General features: G+C 30.1%; 1 protein-coding gene across 1 annotated transcript in view; it reads right to left on the reverse strand.

The window, feature by feature from the left end:
• Positions 1 to 2,374: 2,374 nt before the first annotated feature.
• LOC132924332 (neither inactivation nor afterpotential protein C-like) overlaps positions 2,375 to 27,991 on the reverse strand; it is a 33,748-nt gene continuing 8,131 nt past the window's right edge. Inside the window, 23 exon segments of the mRNA XM_060988566.1 lie at positions 2,375 to 2,668; positions 2,753 to 2,852; positions 3,266 to 3,396; positions 3,468 to 3,541; positions 4,266 to 4,369; positions 5,094 to 5,290; positions 6,170 to 6,300; positions 6,498 to 6,545; positions 7,136 to 7,192; positions 13,234 to 13,337; positions 14,810 to 14,959; positions 16,299 to 16,591; positions 17,179 to 17,495; positions 17,963 to 18,116; positions 18,669 to 18,810; positions 19,008 to 19,218; positions 20,284 to 20,618; positions 21,436 to 21,644; positions 22,002 to 22,190; positions 23,848 to 24,033; positions 25,425 to 25,523; positions 25,732 to 25,803; positions 25,805 to 25,814. Coding sequence (XP_060844549.1) covers positions 2,387 to 2,668; positions 2,753 to 2,852; positions 3,266 to 3,396; positions 3,468 to 3,541; positions 4,266 to 4,369; positions 5,094 to 5,290; positions 6,170 to 6,300; positions 6,498 to 6,545; positions 7,136 to 7,192; positions 13,234 to 13,337; positions 14,810 to 14,959; positions 16,299 to 16,591; positions 17,179 to 17,495; positions 17,963 to 18,116; positions 18,669 to 18,810; positions 19,008 to 19,218; positions 20,284 to 20,618; positions 21,436 to 21,644; positions 22,002 to 22,190; positions 23,848 to 24,033; positions 25,425 to 25,523; positions 25,732 to 25,803; positions 25,805 to 25,814 — 3,595 coding nt within the window. The 3' untranslated portion in view covers positions 2,375 to 2,386.

Genomic DNA, 27,991 nt, shown 5'->3' on the forward strand with positions numbered 1-27,991 from the left:
ATATTCACATCAATAGTTTAATAGTAAAATTGCGATCGTTAATGTTCAAATTTCATATATTAAAACATATAACATCATCTCATACATTGAGAATAGTTTATCTTTCTCTATACCAATCTATATTGCAATATGGCATGGTAATTTGGGGAGGTGCATCCATAAATGTTCTTAAGCCATTAAGGGTTCAGCAAAATAGTTTAATTCGTATATGTCTGAAAAAGGACAATCTTATTGGGTCTACCTCGTTAAACTATATAGAGTTTAATGTGCTTCCGCTTGAATTACTTTACAAAAAATCCGCAATCATGTTTGTACATAAAAAATCAGACTTTTTCTTTATTAAACAGAATGACAAGCCTTTGGGGGAAGATAGACTATGTAATATTAAAGTCTTATTTACTAATACGAGTTTTGGTCAAAAATTTATTAATTATATGGGTCCTGTCATTTTTAACGCCTTGCCAATTGATGTGAAAAAAAATATTTTTAATGATCAAATTAACATAAAAAAATGTATAAACAACATTTTATCTAGTGAACTAAGGAAATGTCTATTATAAGAAAATTGTATATTTTAGTATCTCTTAATTATTTTAATTATTTTACAATGTTGGTTATTATTTGTTAAATTAAGTAATTAATTAAATCATATATATATGTACTGTTACTCCCTACACCACCACAAGCCTAGCTTAAAGGTGTAGGTAAAAAAAAAAAAAAAAAAAAAAAAAAAAAAAAAAAAAAAAAAAAAATATTTCAATTTTTGGAAATTTTGAAACTATTCCAAACAGATACTTAAATAAAAATGTAACCTATAGTTTGTACCCTTCGGGAAACAATCAAACAAATTAATAAAAACAATTTATTCAAACCCAAATTACTAAATTAAACAACTTGGAAATATCTAATATTAATTTTGTAAAAATAATGAATTTTAAAAATTTACCTATAACACTATAATTTTATTATTTTACTATTTATTGACATATTTATTGTATTTTATCTTCTTTTATTGTAAATAATTTATTATTATTTATTATTCAACTATTTATTTATTGACACATTAATTGCATTTCATGTATAATTTCAAATACAAATACTTCCAATACAGTATTTAAAATATTTATTTTATTTTATTAATTATAAGTTATTTTGTGAACCAATGTGTGTTAGAACGCAATCGGGAATTATATTTGGCATAAAAAACGACTACATAATATATTCGGGCCACAATCGAGCAACTACGATTACGGCAAAACTGTTTGCTCGAGGATCTATATTATCTATGATCCCTCAGATTGGAATTTTAATATTATATTGGTGCATGTACATTGTACACTAAAAATTCATTAATATTTTTTATCGTAAGCTATTGTTTTTACCTCCCCTTTTGCAAAACGGGTTTTTGTGATATATTCACAAATGGTCGTACATAAATTATATGCCTAAACAGAATGAGAAAATTTCAATTTTGTATGCCCTAGAAGGCTAGAAATGGTAAACGGACACTTTGCCCCAATTTTTAGTCTCTACTTGCCATTTCGATACAACTATTTATCAGTACAGAGAAGTATCACACAACGATCGAATATCGCTTAGGTGCCTATAATAGCATAAACTCATTTCATTAATAGTCAACGGATATCAGATTTTTTATGCATATGGTTTTTTGTCTATCAGCGTAATATGAAACCGAGCCGGCTAAAGAAATGATTCGTACTTAAAACATGTTTTGTTTTTATATAATTATAAAATTATAATAATAATTATAATTATAATTATTATTATTATTTCAGATTCTGAGCAAAGCAATAAATGTATTGATTTAAGAATGAAGCGTATTTTTTTTGTGTGTAAAAAAAGTATCTAATTAATTCTTTAAGGAATCAAAAATAAAATATTCCCAGCGTCAGTTATAAAAAAAAAAAGTATTGGTAAATCATAATAATTGTAAAAAAAAATGTTCTATAATGTATTTTATTATTTCTCATTACTATAGGTAGTTAAACAAAAAAATAAACGATACAAACGTTTCGCAGGGTCATGTCAAAACGTGTAAGTTCTTAACTAAAGTGGCTAATAATCACATTGTATACATTTGCATGGTTAATTGTTTTATCATATAGTTCTAAAAATCTACGGGTATTATACGTAAATGTATATCTTAATCTGGTTAAAACTTAAACTGTAAAGCGAGTAACACTCATCGCGAACATTATCCTGATTTAATTTAACATATTCGTCACAGAGATAGCGTTAAAATTATTTCATGACTTTATCTATAGCTAACTATTTAGCAACTAAAAAGCGACGTGAAAACAAATCCTTGATTCCCGTTTATCCTGTATACAAGAATATTTTTTTTTTGCGACATCGACGGTGTGGTCTAAAGGTCGTAAGAAGAGCCCTCAAGCATTACTCCCGGTATGATCTCAGTCCTCGTTGCTTTGGACAGTTGATGGTTCAGTTCGTTCTTGAAATCCTTCGACCGTTTCACGTTGTCTGCGACCGGCCCATAACCGTAATCTTCATTTTGTGCCACCGAGTCCGATCGTCTGCTGCCGTACGCCCCGTCCGTCGTCCTACCGCCGTTGGAATTGTCCGACGAGAACTGTATAGTCCGACCTTCTACTGACGGACGTTTGTAATTGGTCTTTTTCAAAATCGCCTGTGAAACACATATAGTGATTGTTATACGGATAATTCAATCTACTGTAGAAAAATATTTTTAATTTTTAATGAAATAACTAACCTGGAAATTGTAAGGAGGATCATCCTCGTCAGCGTAATCCGACTGGTATTGTTTACCTCTAGATTGAAGTTCAAGAACAGGATTTGATTTATCTTGTGGTCTAAAAAATCAAATATAATTAATTGCAGTCTATGTATTTCGAGTTCTATAAAATATATAATATGCAAAGTTGTGTTTTTTATGTACCAATGTAATTTTATGTAATATAATGTACTATATTGTTATTTATAAATTTAGAGTCATTACTCATTAGGTACTCAATACATTATGCTAAATTGAAACAAATTTAGAACCACAGCTAAAATAAGTTTAGTTTTGAAAAAATAATTGAAATTTCGTTTTTTCAACAATTAACTTTCATAAAGGTTATAATATACTCTCAAGAATAAATATACCACTAAATTATATTGATTAATATGGAATATCGATAAACCTAATGTAAATTAAATAAATTTATGTTGTTATGACTAGTACTGAAAGTAGATTATAAATAAAAAATATCGAGCTACGAACTTGTTTATGTTTGTTTTATTCGCCGTAGTTGTCATTTTTGAATTATTTTTCTCTTTCGTACTATATTTGTTGTCACTCACAGATCGATTAATTGGTTTTTCTTCCTTTTTTTGATACATTCGGTTGGTGTCCTAATACAAATACTGCATTTAAAATACATATACACATTTTCATTGAACACAAAATACTTAGTTGTACTTACAAATTGTGATTTATTGCTGTATTCGGTATCGGTAAATCGTACTCCTTGAGTGATATCCACTTGTACGCCTTGGTCTATTAAAAATAACTTAATAAAAAACGATTTCATCCAAAAATATACATAGGTAACCGAAATATTAATGTTTATGTTTCACATATTTTGAAGATTAAATTATTTGTAATGTTGTAATTGTATTGTAAGCACTGCCGAAAGCTTTTATTTTATTTTATTCTACACTTATTTATTTATTAAATGCCCTAACAAAGAAATACTGATAGAAATAGATACTAATATTGTAAGCAAAATATCCAAATTTAGGAGTGCCTATAGGTTAAATCTATATAATTCAATCTATAATAATTTCCATATATATTTATGTACTTGATGTTATTATTAACCGATGTGATTTTTCGTATTTTATTAAATAACATATAATTATGGCATATACGAAAACCAAAATAAAGATATAATTATTTAAAAAATATTGTAATTTTTAAATACAAAATTAATTTGCAATTTAACTTATAAAATTATAAACTTAATATCTCAATTATAATAAAACTACTTAAATACATGTACAATATGAAGATACCAAACGTATTAAAACGAACACATATATTTACTAAATAAATATACAAAATATTAGATGGTATTTTCGTTTTTTGTAGAACCTAAAGCTTATTATATAATATAATCTATTATGACCAACGAACTGTTTGTTTTCCAATTCACATTTATTATAAACTGTAATACACGGCATATTATCTACTATATTAAGCGTAGACTAAATAATATTACCTCGGACAGCAAACGAGTGTTTCAAAATTTTAAATGCAGTAGAAGATTCTGGTAAACGATTCAAAGGAGAATCCCAATTGCAGTCATCCACACTGTTCATCAAACTGAAACGATAACCATAAAAAAAAAATGTAAATACTTTTTAATAATATGTATAATTATTAATAATATATTGATTACAATGTAGGTACACGCCACAAGACAAGTACTATGATGCCGTTAACATATACAAACACAGTAACAATGACCAATTTATAATTAAAAATAAACATATAAATACATTTATAGTAATTAAATTTATTGTTATATAACATTTTCATCAAAAGAAAAAAAAAATTGGAACAATATTATGGTTTAACAAAGTAAAAAAAATTTAATCAAAATAAACTATTCTCTTTTAGTGGAATTTAAACAAAAACAAAATTAAAATATTTTAATTATGTTACGAAATTGTTTAAAAACTTTTTATCAACAAAAAATACCGTAAATTAAAACTCCAAGACAAAAATAAGGTCTCATATTGAAAACAAAAAAAAAAAATGTTTATTTTGAACAAGAGGCTATTGAAAATATTTTGCTCTTAAAAATCGAGGAAATTATCAAAGCTATATATAACAATATTTCTAGAATTGCTAGATTATAAATCGTTAGTCAATCCTATCCTTCGATCTAGATAGTTAAATAATAGCTAGTGGTTCAAAACGTTTCGATTGCGTAGGGAATATTGAACGCATCCCGTGATTTGTTAACGATACACCATCACGATAACACGGCATTGTATTGTATACAATATTATATTATTATTACTATGTTATTAGACTTTCTTACTTTTCGTCCATCAAGATATTATTTTGATCGGTTTCCGTGTCCATTTGATTCAATCGGAACGGTATCTTGTACAAATAACACCTCTTGCTGCCCAAGAATTCGTTAACGCTGGTCGTGCTCATCACATTTCTCAGCATAACCGGTCGGTGGTTCATGTTGTTCAAGCTACTAATCGCGTGTTGGTTGTACAAATGCACCTGTGGACGAGTCTATTTTAAACCGCGTATTATACGCATTTAATGTACAATGAGGATAGACATCGATCAGCTACAGCGGCCTAGGGCAATCTGAATCCGACCGTGCATAGCTTCCGAGAAGAGACAACACTTTTACCGACGTGTAGATACTAAATACTGATGTCAGATAAACGTTCGGTTATGAGATCACAACACTAAGTCGTGTACTTCCGAGTTCCGCCGGAGAAACGAAGGTATTTACGGATTTATCGACATGATTACGTCAATCGAACGTTTAAATTTCGAACAATTTCAGATTATAAATTCTAAGTTACCGGAACTCTCGAGGACTTCCAAAAAAAATAAAAAAATAGGCGAGTACTCACTCTTAAAACAGTGTATTATGGTTGAATATTACAAGATACCGCATAGCTTACCACTAAAATATAACCAGGTCGAATATGGTAAATATTCTGGTGTGTTAACCGTGGTACGAATGTAACGAATATCGGAATAATATATTATAACGAATATTGGTGCATAATAAGGGCTAGGGTTTTTAACGAATAATATCAATAAAATTGATATAGATCACAGTGGTTTTATTTCATTATTAATTATTACCACACCTGCAGTAATAATAAATACATGTTATGTTTTATGAGAACGGTTTGAGTCTTATCGTTTTATAACTGCTCGTATAACAAAATGGGCATAAGTTGAAAAAAAAACTTTTTACTGATTATAATGTTTATATTATTAATTTTTTGGTGCTAATTATATAGATAATTATTTATTAATAATCACATTTATTTAAGTTTATACGTTAGCCGGTAGGTAATAATAAATAATACTAAAAATCATATTGCGTTATTGGTAAACATCCGTGCTAAAACTTACCTGTAACGAAAAGTATACAACGTCTTGAAGTTTGTTGGCACGATCCAACAGTACGATTTGATAAATTGATTTTCCTTTCCATCTATTGAAAACCATCTTCATTCTTCTACGTCCCTTGGCATCAAGATTGTCTAATCAAAAATATACTTAGCGTTATATTATTTTGTTTAAAAATTAAAATACAGTTCAAATAAGATGTTATCATCGAAACACCCCGGTTTTTAAAGCTTTAATATTTTATGATATCAGAAGATGATATTATCTTAAGAAATACATAACAAAATCATAAAAATAAAACTGTAATATTATAAATTAATTAAGTACTTACCGATTTGTAATGAACTGTTTTTATTTCGTACTTGATATCCCTTATAATCTAAACGGAAATAAAAACAATTTTACCCAATCAATTATATTATTTTATATTTATACATTAAAACGTATAGCTGATCTCTGTTATTGATTATGATTTATCGATGAGTAAAAATAATTTTTGATAAGTGGTAGGTAGTATATATATATATACTATATAATAATAATATGAAGATCTTAAAGAAATTAACATATTACATTATACGTATTATATTGCTGTGTGTCAATTAGACAGTTAGCCTCATCAGTCATCACCGTATTATACGAGCTATTATTTTTGTATTTGTACTTATTTAGAGAAAAATATCAAAGATGCTCTAATATTTGTGACTTATTCCTAAAAAAATGAAAAATAAACTAGGTATACACAATAACCCAACAGAATGCAAGATTAAATCAATTTTACCAAAAAAAATCTCGGTAACACGCCGCCCCACACTGTATTATCTTCTCCTATAGATTTATACACAACCATTTGTCTCTTGGTGTGAACTATTAATAAAAATTAACACAACAGTTATGACTGAGTAATATACGTACAATGCCTATACAGTTAAAAAATTACTAATATAATATTAAATAATGTATACTCACGTTTTTGTATGATTAGGGCGGCTTCCTCGTGAGTCGTTGAATATTTTCGTTTATTCGCTGAAAACCATAGTTTATACGAATATTATTTTATCATTAAAATACAATTTAAATATTATTTCAATACTATAATAACACGTGAGCATAGATTGTATTAAAACATTGAAAGTAAAACTTTAAAATAATGTAAAAAATACGATGTACCTATTACTATTATAGGTGACTAATGAGTAGGTAGCTATGCTTTATATAGTTACCTCATTAAAATATAATAACTACGAAATAAATATGATTGTTATACACATGTGCGTACGTGTTCTATAAGTGTAAATATAATATTAATATGTATAGTTTTATAAAATATTAATATTTAAAAAAAAAATTATGAACTTTGAATTCTTATAACATCACATCAATATAATCGTTTTATTCAAACGTTACTTTTTAAAACATAATACATTTATACAGCGTAATACAATGCATATTGTGAATGTACGGGCTCAATATTAATCAGAATTTTTATAAAAATCTAAAAACATCTATATTATATAAATTTGAATAAATTATGTTTTACATGTAATATATTACACGATGAAAAGGTTTTATATTTTCATTATATTTATAATTTAGTTTCGAAAATATACATTACACTATTTTCAGCAAACGGAACGCATTGATAATTCAATAACACAGGAAGTTTTTGAAAACTACGCTTTCTCGATCAAGATCAATAAAAAAACAATAATAATAATAATAATAATAATATTATTAAATGAATAACAGTACATTTACAAATAATAAATAACAAAAAAAATAAATAAATAATAACCCATTTAAATTAGCTCAATATTAATTTTATGTTAAACCGATACCTAATTTACACAAATTACATCAAAATCTGAGAAACCGGACACGTAAATATTTGAATGTCTATCCAGTAATATTATTGTTGAGTAAAAAAAAAAAATGTTAAAACAAAACTAATAAATAATATTATTGCATAATAACGAGTACGTTCAACGTTAATTGGTAAACTTTTTAAACTAATTACATTTTAAAATGAAAATAAAAAACACTCTAAGCGGAAATTGAGACATTTTTCACCTATGCATAATATTAATTAATACTTGTTAAATGCAGGCCCGTGTGCAGGATTTCATCGTGGAGATGGGTTTAAAAAAAAATTAATATCATAAAATAAAGCATTATATTTATATTAATTATTCAAGTATATGAAAAGTGTTTATTAACTATAGTTTTTTGATCATACGTTACACTTCAGGGGTCTTGTAGAAGTAAACTTATTGTAATTTGATAAAATCAATACTATTCGATGACTTGAATTCAAAAAAAAAGGGTGATGGGCAAACTTGAAACCCTCATCCACTGATTGATCGAGGGCCTGGTATATTATTATATCCAGGTTAATTATTTAAAAAAAAAAAAAATTGTAATCTGTATAGCCATTCAAATTTTACCTCATGAAATATCTTTTTAAACACTTTAAATACAAATTACCATGAAATATCGAACCAATTTGTGCGAAAAAAACGATAATCGAATATAGCAAATTTACATTATGCAAGTTTGATTAATCAACATTACATATATATGAAACGTTCTACACACTCAATCAAATACGTATCAACAAAGTAATAAACACGATGAAACCGATCTAAATTAAATATTATATCGTTGAACCCATCGCCTCGATACCCGAGCCGAGCACAGTATATATATAGGTATCTCTACGTTTGAACTTGTGAAGATCGAGAAAGCAAGCTAAAAAAACAAAACAAAAAAAAAAAAAACCAGCAAAAAAACTGCGACTAAGATTTAAATGCATACAACTATTCAATAGTATCGAATTATTACACAATTAAAAGCGTTTATACTGACCCATATGGGAGCTGACGTCGACCACAGACAGCAGATAAGGTGGTGCCGTTTGTACTCCAAAACTTGTGAAATCGGATTTCGTGTAAGTGTACAGTAATATTTTAGTAGGCTTAACTGCAGACTATCGATCTAAACCGTGTCGTCGGTTCTCAGATTTCGATTATAGAAATAAAAAAGTCTCGAGTCGTCTTACGACCGACCAATTATAGTGTTTATAGTATTGCTGAAGCACGACAATTAATATTTATTATTATGAAATACAAAGTACGTACAATCACGTCGAATCAGTTATTTCAAGACAATGTTTATGTGTGCGTTAATATAATTTGATAATAAAAAATAAAAACTGTTTATTCGAATTACAACTTGATTAATGTTATTATTATTAGGTAATATGTACAATTTAATTGTTTCCCAGAGATTTTTCTCCGAAAACTCAATAGTTATATATTACAATGCTGTATAATTCAACCGTTTTAAAATAAACCGAAGACCATACGATCCTCAAGAACCCTCCGTCATTGCGCATGTAGTCCTCAAAGAAGAGAACACTGTCAATTTTTCCACACACTATAAAATATCTAACGCAAAAACCGTAAGATCGTTAATATTATATCTGCACAATTATTATAGGTCAATGCGAACTAAAAACCACAGTAATACTGCTGTTAAAGCATTTTATTGAAAAAAATAAAAAAAAAATAATTATTATTATTGAATATCGCCCGTCGTCGCATAACGCGAGTATTTTTTTTTTCCGTCGGGACGAATGGTTTTTTTTCACCGACAGACATAACATCACCGCGAATCGTGATTGGAAAACCGACACATCGTGTATTTAGCCGATATCTATCTGAGCCAATTCCGAGAGCGTATATAATGTTAATTTCACTAGTTGTAGTATATAATAAAATATTTAAAAATAAAAACCGCCGATAGAGAGGCAGCGGGTTGAAATAATACAATATAATATAATGTGCCTATAATACTATATACCTACCTATACGCGTAACATAATAAACGAGCTCAATACGAAAAACCACTTTTGCGTGTTTTCATTGTTTTACTCGCTGCTCAGTGTGTGTGTGTGTGTGTGTGTGTATCAAAAACGCTATAGTGTACACTCGAAAGCGGCGGAGAAGAGATTTTTTTTTTGTCGTGTTTCGTTAGTTTTTTTGCGCTCCGCCATTCACCCGATCGCGCACGTTTAAATCTCCGTCCTCGCGATCGTACGACGTATAATGTTTGCTAACGCGCGCACGCGTATATGTGCAATTGTGTGTGTGTGTGTGTGTGTGTGTGTGTGTGTGTGTGCGGGGCTTTGGGACGTTGCTGCGCGGCCGCCGCGGGGAGAGTAGAGTCTCTTTGTGCGCTCGCGGCCCCTCGGCGGTGCCGACCAGACCTTTGATCCGATGGGCCGACTTCAAAGGATAAGCGCAATTAAAAAGCCACCCCCTGTGCCCCGCGGGCAAGCGAAATAATCTCTGCCCACTCGTCCAGAGTAGCAGGGAACTACCCCGACCGCCAGCCGCCGCGTCAGGAATCTCCCGAACACGAGGGTCCCGCACCAAATCCTCCGAACGCGAGCGCTTGTCGCAGTCGTCATCACGTGTACCCCTCTGGTCGTGCACAAGTAGCGGCCTCGGTGTACGACACATAATATTATATTAAACATATGTGTGTGTGTGTATGTGTGTGTGTGTACATATTGTGTATACTATGTACACGTACGCCGTGTAATTATTATGTGCGGATTATTATTGTCATTACGATTATAAATTTTAATATTTTTTCCAACTCACAATTCGTTTATGTGAATACCAAAAACGATTGCGATTTGTGTAAATTAATTTATACTCTACATTTCCGTGGGTGTGTCAAGAGCAATTTTTATTATTATTTTTTTTTTTTATGATGCGGGGAAGAGGAAAATTTAATTGTACGTCGGCGTGACCACAGATCAGATTTACTTAATATGTAGTTCAACAATATTAAATCTGAGCTAAATGTTTATAGTTTATAATATATAAAACTTAATGGCGAGGGGGAGGTTATTCCTATGAAAATATTTTATCTATCTCTTTACGTCCATGTATAGCTGATTCATATGTCAAACTTCACCCACAGTTTTTTGTCTAATACCTAATGATTTTTTTCAAATTCCGATTTTTAGTATGCCAAGCATCGTAATAATTTCAAAAAGTTAGATTTTCTATACAATTTATCGTGCGGCGGCAATAGCATTACTTTTTAAAATGCGAGCACCAATCTATTTTACTGTAAAGAAGTTGATTTTTTTGAAAATGTTGAAAACTAGTAGTTTCTAAATTATTAAATTGTATAGGTATTAGTGTATTACTAATGATAAAAAATAAAGACCTTAAAATGGTTCTAAAAAAATATAAAATATACTAATTGACTAGGAAAACTATAATATATAAATATTTTAATTATTGTAATATTATGTATAAAATAAAATGTATTTGTAAACCATTAACATTGAGTATGTATTGTTACGTTTTTTCATTTTTTCTCCAAAAAATTATTAAAATGAAATTCGGTGTTTATAAAAGTATAGTAACCAGTTCTTTATTTTACTGCACTTTTCAATACTAATATAATTCGCCTATGAACAAGAATAGTGACACAACTCAAAGTCATGCATTTTTCAGTAGAGTCGATTGAAAATTTGAATAAACTTTGTTTTAATTTATTTGTCTTATTTTAAGAAAATAATTTATGGATTTTTAAGAAATTGTTTTAATGTTATACATATAATTACAATTTGGTTTTGTTTCTCTTTTATTCATAATTTTTATATTTAAAAATATACAAAATGAAAAAATATTTTGACTTATGCCACTTTTCATGAAATTATACATAACATAGCATTGGCAATGGCACGTAGCAATTCAAAAAACGTCACTTTTCTTCATAAACGCTTTGTGATATCGATAACAACATGGTCATAACTCATAAGCTGTCATTGTTCTACAAAACAGTATACCAATTAATTAATAGTGGAAAAGTTCAAAAGTGACACTACTGCAGTCTGATGAAACTATAAATCATTTGACTTGCGTCTTTATTCTGTATAAAAGTATACATTCCATAGAGTTGATTTTTGATGCTAACTAGAAATACCTAATTTTTGAGTTGTGACACTATTCCTGTGCATAGGCGTATTAATGTGTTATTTCTATGACGTGTTTCAAAAGGTGTTTAGTTACTATACTACAATTATTTGTATGCGGTATTCCAATTCGATCACCGCATTCGAGGTACATCAACAGTTGTATATTTTTGACTAATCGAGGTCTGAGTATAGTCTTAAATAAGTTAAATTTTCCAAAAAGTGTTTTATAATTTTATCGAATGAAATGATTTAACGTTTTTGTTATCACAATCATTATTATATTATGTGCCTAGAAAAAAAATTTCAAGTAACTGTTTATAATTCAATAGTTACTGTGTTTAACAAATTATGCAAATATTTTTATTTTAAAATGGATTTCGAGTAATAAGATTAGTTGTCAAATTAAATGTTGCTTAACAATATTACAGTGTTTTTTTTAATGAGCTATTGTTCACAACCCTCTTCGAAAATTAGATGATATAAAAGTATTCAATTATTTTACTATATATGTATTAAATTTACATAATATGGTAAAATACCTACATTGAAATAATTAGTGAGAATTGATTTTTTTTTCAGTTCGCATCACTTACATTTCAAGACATTAAAAAATAAAATAAAATTAGCTTGAAAAAAAATTTACCTTAAACAGTAATGGTTTATATTACTTAAAATATGATTTAATCGTATGGCCATTTACCTAAATAATATTATGTGGGTAATAACGTTATAATATAATATATTATATTACGATAATTAGATGTGAGAAACATACATTTATTATAATATAAGAAGTTTTCAACAGTTAAAATATCTACTCTATTATAAAAAAAAAAAAAAAATAAGTTAATTTGAGAATATATTTTTATTTTATTTTTGTATTAATTTTTCAACTAAACAACACTACATGACGCGATTCTACTATAATAATTTTAATAACTATGGATTATAATAGTTTAATATTAATAATATAACAATACAAAAAAAAAGTAATACAATTGTATGTTACTTCAACAAACTAGTTAAAAAAAAAAAAATTAAGACTGTATTAACGCATCGTCATTACCAGATTGTTGTTTTATCAATTGTGGTGCAATTTTCCTTTTCGTAATGAACGCTCGGAGCATCGACTGTACTTTTATGACTTTCTTCACTTGTGTCTCGTAAAGCCTGAAAGTTTTTTTTTTCTTACAGTTATTTTATTGATTAGTACGAGAATTATTATAGACAGTTAAATCATAAAAAAATAAAAATATAAAAACATAAATTAGTAACCTATACAATATTATTGCAAACAATTTGTCGAACGCGGATTTTCTAGCGAAAATTACGATAAACATACACTGTGTATAATCACACGGTAAAATATTGTAATTTAAACATGCATTGCTTTGGATCTCTACTACCTATCTCACGTTTTCCGTGTAAAAAAATATCGTACCTATTCATCGACCATTGATTATATAATATGTATGGGTAACTATAGGAAACTAATTATTAGGGTGCGAATTCGTATGTATTTACATATTTGTCGCGAATGATCATATTCGAATGATTCCTTTATAGAAACATGTTACAGGACTATCTGATTATTTTAAGCTATGGTTGATATTAAATATTTTTACATAATTTACTTATATTACATATTTTTGTAAAATATTATTTTTGAGTATTTTGATACATAAAAATCGAATTTAGGGCGAGTAGTTTATGAGTTATACGTATTTAAAGTTTAGATGTGCAGAGTGGAGTGGTACGGGATTACCCCGTAAAATGTGTGTCCACTACTCCGCTTGTCGAAACTTTAAATGCATATAACTCATAAACTACTCGCCCTAAATTCGATTTTTATATATCATACTCAAAAAATTATTCTGCTTTGGAATATAAAATTAAAACTCTATGTTTTCATTCAAAAAAGTAAAGAACTTTAAAAAAATGAAGGATAAAAAATATTTAAAAATATAATTTTTTTAAAAAACGTGGATTTTTTAACAACTTGAAACAATGTAAAAAAATGTTTTCAAAAACATGAATACTTTTTGAAATAATGAGTTGTTTATGATAAAATAATCACCCCGTATATATATATATACAAAATACACATTTTCCAACATACGAAATATGAGTATAATATTTATAGCAATAATTGTTATTTGTCTTCATTATAATATCTATGTACCTAGCTTATATCCCAACAAGCCGATCAAAGATATTTTCAAAGGTTAGACTTAGAACCATATCGAAAACAATCGATTTTAAAACCGTAGCTCTTTAAAAATATCAGAGTTCGGGCCCTTATTGAGATATTTTAGAAACTAAAGCTGAAATAGATATTTGAAAGTACTCAAATCATTTTTCCGTGGTTTGGTCATACTGATCTGTTTTTTTTTTATTTAATCGTGAATAAATTATACTGAGTTCATAAAAGTCGACATTAACGGAAACTGAAATATTTTGAAAAACCGGTATCGAATCATTTTTGTTTTATCAAAGAACCACATAGAAAACATAAATCAAAATTTTCGTTATTCTAAAAGCTGAATCGGAACATAAACCAAAAAATCATAAAGATTCCAACCCTTATTGGTAACCGACAATGGTGTCGATGATCGACATACTATTTCAGCTGTCTTACGTACCTGGACAAATATTCTTCGTTGTAGTATCGTAGAAACACTTTGCTCTTTCCAATTAGCCATCCTTCCATTTTCAAACGAATCAGCAATAGTCGGCAGTTTTCCTTGGTGACTTCAACGTTTTCATAAAAATCGAATGCCAAAAACTTATACCTGTGTGACAATCATTTCATTATTATGGCTGACTGTATATAGTTTGTATAACACATGTATAACACACTAAGGCCGTAGCCAGAAAAACATTTTTGGGCTGGGTGGAGGGGTTTAGAGTATAAATATGTTATATTATACAATTTTTAAATATAATAGGCATTTAAACCTATTCAATCTTATTTCAAGAAACAATTTCGGGGGGGGGTCTGAACCCTGACCCCCTGGCTACGCACGTATGAATATGAGTACGTATTTAATATACAACATAATTAATATAATATAATGATATTATAATGTGTGGCGACGTTTCATTAATTAATTGTATTATGTTTTGATTCGAGAATCACAAATATGTATATATTTACATAACAAATGCGAAGGAAAGGAGAGGATTTTTGCAGGATGAGTATAATGAGTCCTTTATCGTACGATAATAGTCTATAATCGCAGCATCGACCTGTAGTCATATCACCGTTGGACAAATAGAGATAAAGAAGGTGTATTGGTATGTACACCTTTTTTTTATGGTACACAGCGAACAATGATCAAGCGCTGCAAGTTCAAAATTAATTTAAGGTTAAATTATTCCAAGTTTATTTTAATTAGTTTTCTTTGTTATTTATATTACTTTTTTTAAGTGTTTTTATTTTCTTTCCCTCGTGTACAAATTATTGTTAATACAATATGTTTATGTTAAATAATACTCAAAGACATTTTTTACTACTATATAATCGTATCAAAGACAGTCGAACCTCTAGTAAATGAATATACAATAGACGCGAAAAAAAATTGCGAAATAGGGCCCAGAGTAGTTTTTTAGTGTACTTTATTTAGTATAGAACACGACGAAATTATTATTAAAATGATATCACGGATGTTCAAAGCACTGGCACGGGGAGCTCGAGTGTCTTGGCGTCCGGCTGCCAATAACGACAACGGAAGCTTGGGCGTGTCATCCCGTGTTCAGCAGAGTTTCGAAATGAGATGTTTTTCTTTTCCGGCGGAATATCGAATTAAAATACATATTTCATTCCTACCCGTACACAAACCGGGCGGGCATCACGATACTGTGTTATCAGCGATTGTGGTTCGGTAAGAGAAAACAAGAAATTACTATCGTCCGATCGTCATAAAATATTTCATAGACACATTCTTATATTATATCACACTGCAGACTAATAGTACGAAATAATAATATCATAATATTGTTATGTAAGTGGTTTAACGGTAGTGTGAATCACAATTCCGTCGACGCGAGGTGGAACCGTACGGATGGTTTTAAATCAAAGCACCCCGCCAGCGTCGTCTGCACTTCCGCGGTACATCGTGTATACATTACCTCTGTATAAACTCGTGGAACGATATCCGGCACGAGTAACCGTCCTGCCGGGCGGACACTGTCTCGACGACGGACAGGGCCTTGAGCTGCTGCCTGACCACTTCCGGTTGGAAGCCGAGTGGCTCTTCGGTAAGCGTCGCTCGCACGCACCGGACGAAGTGCACTCCGTTCTTGTGCTCGGCCGTATCGGCCAGCGACCGCAGGATTTCCATGCTGCTCGACCGATACACCGCTGATGCGGTGCGCATGCGCCGCGTTTGCGAATACTCCCCGCGCGATTCCGTGTTGTACTTCTGCGGGGAACGCACAATGATCAAATAATATGAGTTATTACTAATTTTTAACAATAATAACTAAATAGTATCGGCAACACGGTATCGATAGTAATAATTATTGTTATTTTTGTTGTTACCGCGGTACAGCCGTTAATTATTCATCGGCAGGTATAACTGGTCGTACGCATTATACCATTACCGTTTATGGTATTTTTTTTAATGTCTGTAACAGGTACTATATAAGTACACGCTTTCAGACCGTTTTTATGTATTTTATGATTTTTTTTATAAATTGGACTTAATTTCGTGCATTACAGAAACATATTATACCTTAGACCTTAGTGCCTATCATAGAAATAGGTTTTTATTTTCTGTTAATAGAGTTTTCGGTTATTTAGTCTAACTTTTAAATGTATCACTCGAATTATTTTTGGATTCGCTCTGTATAAAGCTCATTCCAGTACTTAACGAATTTACTACTTTAGAAATGTTTCAACATCGTTTTTTCAAAAATAAATAAATATAAGTAACTGTATATAACTGCCAAATAAAAAAAATGTATTTATAATATTGCCGATATATCATTACTATTACAGTTTACGTACTCGAATCGGTGTTTTTTCCGACATCAAAGCAGCGCCCCATCGACTGATTTTGGTGTTTTTAGTTTTTACCAATAAAGTTTTATCTCTGCAAATAGTTAGGTTTCCAGATTTTGTCAACCGGTTGGCAAACAAGTCCTTTATCACGTTGTCTTTGGACATGCGCATTGTCTCGACAACTTCGGGTGCCAAGAAGTCACGGTTTTTTTCAAGAATGTCTTTTAGTTGATATGAGACGGTGCCACTATAGTGTGCGACACTAAAGCTTTTTGAACTGGCCACGTGGATGTATGGTTCTTTGGGGTTCATCTCCAGCGCATCTATTATACGAATGAGAATATTTTTATTTTTTCACACCTGCGGTTTATTAGGGTTTATTGTTACATCATAAAATATAGTAAAGTAAATTGTCGAGTAACTAATTATATTTATTATTTTTTATGATTATTTTTTTTTTTATTGCATTATATTAAAAAATAATTTGGTATCTTTAAAATGTTCATAGTATCCAAACTTTAAATAATCAGGTAAATACATGGTACGATTAATACGATTGATTACTACCGTTCAGGGATATTATATTAAAGAGTTAAACAAATTGTTAACACAACAATTATTAATTTTAATCGAATAAAAACAATAAGCATTGTTTTTTACTATTAAAAAAATAAAGTTTAAAATGTTTAAATGTTATACTGTTTATTCATTTGTCGGGAATTTATGAAATATTATAGCATTATATTATTGTGATAGTTATTACTATACGACCTGATGGTATGTTTATTACTTGTGATATATTCACAGTTTTCTTCATTGTTTTTAGTAGCATCGTCAAACATGTAAAAAAGTCCATCTGGGTTATTCATAAGTGCATCTATTATCGGTTTATTGTTTCGGTACTGCATGCTGTACTGGTCCATGCCCTCTTCCTCCAGGTCTTGCTGCACAGACACTTTGATTAGTCTGTTTGTCGACGCAGAGCCGACAAACCATAGAAAAATAAGATATAAAGACGCCATGATTTACGCAACTGGCATATCGAACCATAAGAACGATCGTTTACAAAAGAACATAAAACAATGCGAAGATTCTTTTGTATATTTTATGGACCGTCGCGTAATGATAATAAAATACTTTATATACATCAATACATCATAATCTGCATTATTGTCGCGAATGCTTTAAATTTCTTATGTGCTACTCGATCTGCCGCCCAATAGGTTCTATATACGTAGCTGTCATGTCACAGAATATTTAAGTATAACATTGTAATACGACGTAAACGACACCCAAATTAATCAGAAATAATTCGTTTTTTGAAAGTCTATTACGTATACTATTGTGTACTGTACTCAACGCGATGAACACAGAGATAAACAATATCTAATAATATTATATTTCCGCACGTATAATAATATAATATTATGTTAATATGATACCATTTCTGTCGTTTTATTCCCCCCCCCCTCCCCAATCCAACGTTCTTCACTCACCATTTCCCACGCGAACATCCGTTGATTGTAGTGGTACTGGAGCTGTTCGTTTAGACAGTTGACGTACAGCTGATCCAAATTGTTCTGGTGGAAACATTCGAAACCGAAAGTGTCCATCAAATACACCACGTGCGTGTCTCCGCTGCGAAAAGTTGGATTTTTACGATGATAATATTATCACGGCACAGTACAATAATATTATTATAATATCATAATATTAGATGCACGGGTGTAGTTTTGTGTATAGTATAATACGATTACAGATGGGTATGATTATGGTTATTTTGTTTTTGGGATCGATTTGGAAACCGATCGTTTTACTCGGTCGTTTCAACTCACAATATTGCCCTGGTAAACGAAAGCTTAAGATTGATGGTGTTCACTATCCAATCGAACAGTCTGGCGTACAATGTCTGGGCGAACACTCGCATGCTCTCGTACACACCCGAGATCGTCTGCTTGCGACGAACCGCAGTGCCGTTGACCACAACACAGTAGTTCAAAAACGACCAGCTCAGTTTCTTCGAGTCCACTTTCAACAATTCCGCGACTGAAAACCCCCCCCCCAAAAAAAAAACGATTTCAAAGTTCACTGTGAAAATACATAAGCTGTGCGTTTTAAGAACAAACATGGAACACTTTAAAAGAGTGTATCATCTCAAAAGCTATATAAAAAAACAATAATTTGAATTAATATCGTAGATGTTGCAGATCTTATATTTTGTCGTTTATCGCCGTATAACGCGGGACTTAATATTATTAGTTTATAATATTATGTAATATGTATATTAATTATACTACGTGATTCAGTTTACATGTATTCCGTGCGAGCATACAACATATATTGATAAAATCACAAGGTTTTTATTTTTGAACGATCGGTAGGTATATATATTATATAATATGCATTATTATAATAAGCAAAACGCCGGGAAAATGGTCGGTATATCCACAAATGTTTTGATATTATTCCGTCTACGACTTCGTAGGTAAGCGTTTAAACCGTAAAGTACTTATCTGCCTATAGAGTGTCTGTCTACCTACATACGTATAGACATATTATCGTGTATAATATTATATCGTTACGATATTCGGAGTTAAACTCAAATTTCTTCTCGACAACACGCGTAGGCGTCGTTCGCCCGGAGCGATTTACGTGCGTTTTAGAAATAATAATTCGTGCGGACAAATTGTTTGTGATTTGATCGCTATCACCGTGCGTTTGTATAATTATTGTGTATAACGTATTCGTGATAAACACGTTTAGTGTGCGCGACGGTGTCGTGTTTAAGCAGTAGGAACGTGGGCGTCGAGATAATTAATATTTTTATTACTATTATTTAATAAAACTCGACGGAACCGGCTACGATATAATATTATTGTACAGTTGGATTGAAATGATTCGGTAAGTCTCTATATCATAATATTATAATAATGATGATTTGCGAATAAAATAAAATATCTAATAACTAATAATGCGCATGTGTCTGTAGTTTTCTATTCAATTTCTTAATATTCTCAAATATTCATTTGGTTTCGGTTAGGTGGTATAAACTTATATGAGAAGCGCGTGGGGGCAGGCAAATGCACACTTGTATAGACTTATATTACTTACTCTTCGTTATGAGTTCGACGCTTTCGATCTTTATCTCGCCATCTTCATCGTCAGAAACACTCAGCTCGCCGAGGTTCAGTATGGCCGCCAAAATGTGCCACGTCGTGTTCAACTGTTCATCCGAAAACTCCAACGTGTCCCTCATGCAAGTCAACAGCTTGTTAAAGTTTTTCACGTTTGACATTGGCTGGAATCGAAATTGTTCGTCCGAACCGTCACCCACTAAGTATCTATACCGATGATTCTCCTCCAAGTGATATTGCTTGATAACATGATCGGCTTTGGCCGCTTCCAAAAAATCGTAGAATATGTGGAAATTTTTCTGTCCATTAAGCCTAAAAAAATTAAATGCATTATAATGTCATTTATATAAAAATGTAAAATAAAATTTCAACTAAACGGTTTTAATACCAATAATGGCCCAATGACCAACATTTTTTTTATTTTTCAAGCTATCAATAAATTATAGTATTATACTAGGTATACGATCACAATATGAAACATTTAAAGTGTATTTAAATGAAAACATACATACTGTCCATTAAGTTACACTGTTAAAGATAGTATTTAGCTTTTGAAAACTTTAAAAATGAATTAAATTACACAGAATTATTTTCACGCATTTATTAAGTCCTTTAATAATTTTTTTAATATTAAAATATTATTAGGTACCTAACACTCGATAAGCACTCAAATTTCTCCAGATTAAAAAAATATATATTTAATATGTAATAATTAATATAATTCTGTGTAATCATGACAATTTTGTTAGAAGTATATAATTTTTTAAGTGGATATTGGTTTCTTATTTTTTTGTTATCTATGTATTAAAAATTTAAAAGTAGGCATTCATTATACAATATACATCACATTTCTCGTTTTGTAGTGAATTTAAAAGTGATCTTATCTAATCTATTTTCTAGACTTAGACTTTTATTCGTCCTAAAGCATGATTATTTAAAAATATATATACTACAATGCAGATGAGAAACCTGTCGAAAAATATTTATTGGAATAATAATATAATATTATAATATAGTGTTTGTGGTGGCTAGGAAATATTCGTAGACCGTAACCGTCCAAAACACTAACGCGGTAACATTATAATTACCTATATAGGTAAACAACTACTAATAAATTGTAACCACTCACTTGGGGTTTGTTATTCTCCATTTCTCTAGCTGGTAGATGAAAAATATAGCGCCGCTGATCTTGCCAGTGGACGAATATGTGATTTGTGTCTGGTTCACGTGTCGAGTGGAGTTTATGTGATATTTGTTGGCCGCGTTTCCGAATGCTTGGATCACGTCTATAGCGCATTTGATTTTCAAACCGATGTCATTCACTTTCACGTGGTTTTGCTTAAAAAAATAAATAGAATAATGATCGTCGTGTAAAAACTTTTCGTTATTCGTAAGTTTATAATCCGTTTATTAGGAAGTAGAACTTTCATAACATGTTCTTGTTGATCAACATTATCGGAATAATATATTATTATATTATCATAATATTGCCCTAGCATTGTCATATAAGACGTATGAAATTCGGGAATATTCCATTTCGGGGTAGGTATTATTAACGTGCATACAACACGATATCATCGCTTGGGCCATGAGCACATTTCGTTCTATAATATCGAAACGGTTTGCTACCTCCGACGAGGCGCGCGTTTATCTACCAATATTTTATTCTATAGCGGACGACAACGAAATACAAACCTCTCCCAAGAACACCAGGTGTTCGATCAATTTCCCGTAGTTCAATGATTTTCCCGATTTCGTTTCACCCGCCATCAGTATGTGTTGTGGCTGTTCATGGTGAAGCATGTCCTGATAAGCTGCATCGGCCACGCTAAATATGTGAGGCGCGTTGTCAGATCGACATTTGAATTGATAACGATAATGATGCTAAAACACAATGCGACAATAATATCAATAGGTAAAACTAACACGAGTAAATAATTGTTAGATTGCTGTGCGTGTTGGCAGTGGCGTAACAAAAAAATTTGGGCCCCTAAAATATTGTTTAGGTAGGTATATTAGTTTTAAAATCATTAATCTGATATAGGTAAATCACTTATTTTAATTCAAATTTTGTTACGATATGATAAAAAAATAACAGTATTTATTTAATATTACACAATTATTATAAGTACTTAATGTATAAATAACTATACATTTTACTGAATTATTTTATTTAAATTTCTACGATCTTTTATCATTTTTTTGGGAAAATTTGTTATCTAACATGTTTATATCTAAACTGCGCAAAGATTTTAACACTAATTTAATTTGAAAAAAGCAATTATTCAATTTTTTTTCACGGAAATTCAATTTATTTTAACCAAAGAGCCCAAATTACCGTGGGCCCCACGCAACGCGGGGTCTGCGGGCCCTCAGTTACACCACTGTGTGTTGGTTTAAAAACGTTTGTAATAAATAATAAAATAGACTTGTTTGAGAGAAAATATTATACTAATCGAATCAGCAAGTTACTTATACAAAGTTATCGAAGTGGCTAAGCGTGAGTTTTTAAATCGGGAAGACGTTGAAAAAATAAATAAACCTGCCATCATATTTACAATATATCATTGATATCTATATATTTTAAATAATATAATAAAAACCCAAACCGTAAATTAAAAATCAGCCACGATAACGAGTTTGTGGGGGTTGATCACACGAGTATACGACGTCGACAACTGAGTTAATGAAACAATTACTTAAAAATGAAATAAAATTATGAATGACGAGCCATGTCTCATGGCGCAACGAAAACCGCCACCCGTTTTCTATTTTCCCTTGTACATTACGCCTGGTGAGGTAATTTTTAATTTTTAAAGTATTATGACCAAAAAAAAAAATAAACAAAAACGATTTAACACATAATATATTTTTATTTAAATAAAGTAAATACAAAATGTAAAAATAATGAAACAAAATTATTTCCCAGTATTTGAAGCGAGTAGAGTTATCTCACTGTCTCCTATTATGCATCGCTACTGCACAGTTATAGATTACCTTGCGCCGTATTATATTTTTAATTTGTCAACAGATTATTTTGATGAACTTATATGTTTTATAAAATAAATACTATTCAAATTGAAATTATGAGGATTAACAAAAGTATTTATAACGATTGATGTTGAATTTAGCTATGTTATATTTTAACAGTTATAATTTTATTAATTATTTAATAATGCGAGAAATATGTTTTAATTTATATTTAATTTTTTGTATATTTCAATTTGATCTACGTTGAAACGGTTTATCGGTGCTCGTTTTTTCCCCTAATTGGTTCTTTAATTTTTATAATATTCCTACCTACTTATTATAACATCGTTTTAAGTATTAAACCTAGTTTTCCAAAATCAAATTCGTTAATAACTTATAACTTAAAATATAACTGCCTGTTGTAATTTATTAAAACATTATGACCTATTTTACTATTTTATCGGTACCTATTTATGACTAATACGCGCACAGTACGTAGATATTAATGTTTAAAATCATAATATAATAATAGAAAATAATTTTCAGCTATAGTGCGTGACAATGACGTTACCTTTTTCTCGTAGAGAGGTTCATCTCGATTCGGGTTCACGTACAATAGCACGTCACCGACAAACGTATAACTCAGACCGTCTGAATGGCGATTTTGCAATTCGTCGAGAACCGTATCTTCGGATACCTCTTTCAACGCAGCTAAATCTTCTAGGTGCATGGGTTTGGCAGCTTCCTTTTGATTCACCTGCGACATAAATCATTCCCATCATTTGTGATGTGTTACATACGTCGTCGAATGTGTAGCCGCTGTTTGGAACACAATTCACATTTTGTACCGCACACGCTCAATAACAATTATAATAACTTTCCAAGACAATGGACGCGGCATGGTTCGCGGGGGGGGGACGTGCGGTTTGTTTGGCTCTCATCGCTAGATTCGCTTCCCTTACGTTTGACGGATGATAGAACCACACATATTTTCAATTCTTTATAGTAGTCATTTACTTTTTTCATTTTTAAACGTATACATCCTAATTGGTATTTAAATACGCCGAAATGCAATAAATTAAAAAAAACGCGTACTCCTACGTTCAATAAGTGTGATTTGTACATTGTCCGTTAAGGTTATAAGGCAAACATTGAAGTTTGTATTTTCTCGAGACGAATCGATCCGAAACGTTCTCATCTACGGACGTCATTTAAATGACAGTTGATCGTATACTACTCGTCGGGTTTTCGAAGTAATATACGTTTGATCGTTTAAAAACATATTTTTTTTCACCTCTTATATTGATTGAAATTGTTTGAATATTAATGTTTACGAATTAACGACGATAATGCCGTACACGGTTTTTTTTTTATAAAATTTACGGAAGAACCACATGTGCAGTTTGCATATTAATGTTAGTGACCGTAATGATAGTAGAATATAATATCTACCTGATAATTACCAAATATTAAGTGTATGTATTTGTATAACACTTAAATAAATTCGTATTAGGCACATCATTTTAACAATCGAAATCAATCAATACGTTTTGATTTTTTTAACTATCATATATTTTAATTGATACAGTAGCTGAAAATATTAAATTTTTTTTCGAATGAATAGTTATTAAAAATAAATCAAACAAATTAAATATAAGTATTGAATACCATAAGATCACCGTGTCGTAAAATGAATTAATATTATAATAGTTATAATTATACCTCTTTAAGTATTATATATGGTAAAGAAATAATACATACATATTCATTAAATCAATTAATAATGGATGAGCAATCACTAATTTATGTGATAATGAAGATAAGTATGATGCGATTCATTACTATCGTAATTATTATTGTACGTCATTAAAGCATACACCAAGCCGGGAATTGTTAGTAATGTGGCCAATATACTTAGTATCATTCTACTTGGTGTAACCACACAGCCCTTATCTTTATCACACAATCTATGCATTAATAAATATTTTTTATTTAGATTCACAAAAAGATACTATGCTATAATACTCTACACCTCTATATTAAAAATAGAAAAACTACAAATTATAATGTCGTAAATATTGAGATATAATATTTAACTGATGCGTATGTTCGTATAACTGATTTCCAATATTAAACATTTATACTTGCTTTTAAATATCCATTTTTTATAATCCTGACTTCTGGTTTTCGAATAGACGTTACGTCGTCAACGATAGACGACATCACTGACCTGACTTCTTGTTGTACCTAAAATGTTATAATAAATCGATTACATAAAATAAATTCAATAAAAATATGGTTTGTACTCGTAAGAGTTGCGTCTTATAAAACTCATATCACTAATATACGTATTTTATTTTTTTAAATAATTAACTTAACTCAATAATATAATATAGCTTATATATTATAATAATATTATAACTACTATTTAATAATATTTTTAGTTTAAGCTTACGTTATCTGGAACTTGCGTTATAAATGGATGTTCTAAAAGTTCTTCCATGCATGGACGATGATCTGGATTTTTTTTCCAAACACCTGATATAATTTGAAAAAAAAAAATTGTTAGAATGACATAAATAGTCTGTCTATTATTTTACGCTGCGGTATTATAGCACAACATATCTGGTTATTTTGTGAGAAATGCGATAAAATATAATAGTACTTATATTAAAAGTTCTTATTTGATATCAACCGTTATTTGGTATTGACTTCAAGTGAGATACGTTTTAATTTATTAAATTAAACTGAAGCTTGAAACACATTGTTTTATTGAAAACTAATCTGTACCGTTAGTTAATATTTTAATTATGTATAATGTAATGAGACTAGGTATATTATAAATAGACTACAAAGTATAAACTCTGTGACTACGGAGGCGAGATAACTATTTCCAATTGGATTCAACGATTTATTTTATATAGTATTCCATTTTCATATTGAATTAATCGCTATCCGAATATTTGATTTTTCATAAAAAAAATATGTATTTAATATTATGTATAGTGCCTATATGACAAAAGACACGATGAAAGCGACAATTTTTATAAAATATATAACACTTACTGACAACATTTTACTGTGCGCTCGGCGAAAAATGAGTATGTACTTGTGAATACACATTCAATGTTTAAAAACATCGAATATAATATACAAATATTCTTTTGTTCGCGTTTAACGAAAGTACTCGAGCCCCGTTTAAGCTAATTACAACGGCGTTCCCTTGATCTCTGATACCTTCATAATATCCTTTCTTTGTTAAAGAGCGTAACCGCACTTATTACCGGGGGTATCCCCATCCCCAGTTTTTCTTTTGTATCACTTTAGTCAATATGTCGAGATTATTAGGCGCCTACTTGTTGTTAGGGGTATTTTGTTTACAGTACACCGGGGTACATATAAGTAGGTACACGAATGACCTATAAAAAAAAAACTGTATGATACGAACGGGTCTAATCGTTAGTTACGGCACAGTACCCGTTGTTTTAGATAGTATATTATTCAAAAATACGTTTGGCTTTTAATATTTTTAATATATTGAAAAAAACAAATTAATTAATTAATAATAGTGTACAAATTGTAAGTATATTAAAGAATTAACAAATTAAGGTTATAGGCATACAGTTTGAACGATACAAACAATGTCATATTATGGGAGGTGAACACACGTGTCACGCTTTGCTAGAGCATCGTTGACATAATATAGCCACTGTTGCGTTGTTATTTTTGGAAGCAAAACAAAATGGTATATTAAATCATCGAATACGATAAATGTTATTCAACGGATCTGATGGTGTTTTTGAGTTTTTAGTAGATATAGTTGCTTCTCGCTCGTTAATATAGATACTTCAATTAACCAATAAAAACGTGATTGGTATGTATTATACAATTAATTTTAAAGACATTTATCCGTAAATTTGAAATACACACAAAAATTACAATTTTAAACAGTTATGAAAATAAAATAATTTTTCAGAAATTTGGATATATCTATACTTGATAATGATGGTTGCATTCCAAAACCGCACAATTAATTTTGATTTTGACCCTAAAAAGCCGATAGACAAAAACCGCACAGATTATCGATTGTCAACGATAATGATATAGTCAGTGACGTATATGCAGCTTGAGGCATAAAATAAACATTTTGCAATGAAATGTTTAAAAATCAAAATCTAATATTAATACAAACAACATAGAGTGTTTCATTTTCAAAACCAATGATCACGTGAGTTAAGTACTAATAGTATCATAATATTATGTTGTATATAAATAATAGGATAACTATTATTGATAAATAGGTTATGTATAGCGTAGTCTGCTATTAATAACTACGAATTATATTATTTTGCATTAGCACTTATCAAGTCCATTTTAATTATAATATTATGATCGATATATTAGTTATGTCTTAATAACACACAATGCGTATCACACATATCAAAGACAACATAAGATTGAATTGTTAAAATTAATTTTGAGGGGTTATACCCGCTGATCACCAATGCATATACGTATATACAATTTACATTATAAACTATTAATTCTACTATACTAGCTGACCCGGCAAACGCTATACACGCTTATAAATAGTCATGATTTCATACAGAAATGGTATCGAAAAAAAGTACTTTCAGTTTTTCACGAATTATTCAATTTTTCAGACAACTGATCAAAAGTTTTAATTTCGTTAAAATTGTATACAAGCTATTACG

The sequence above is a fragment of the Rhopalosiphum padi genome, chromosome 3 (genome assembly GCF_020882245.1).
Source record: "Rhopalosiphum padi isolate XX-2018 chromosome 3, ASM2088224v1, whole genome shotgun sequence".
In the NCBI taxonomy this organism is placed as follows: Eukaryota; Metazoa; Arthropoda; class Insecta; order Hemiptera; family Aphididae; genus Rhopalosiphum; species Rhopalosiphum padi.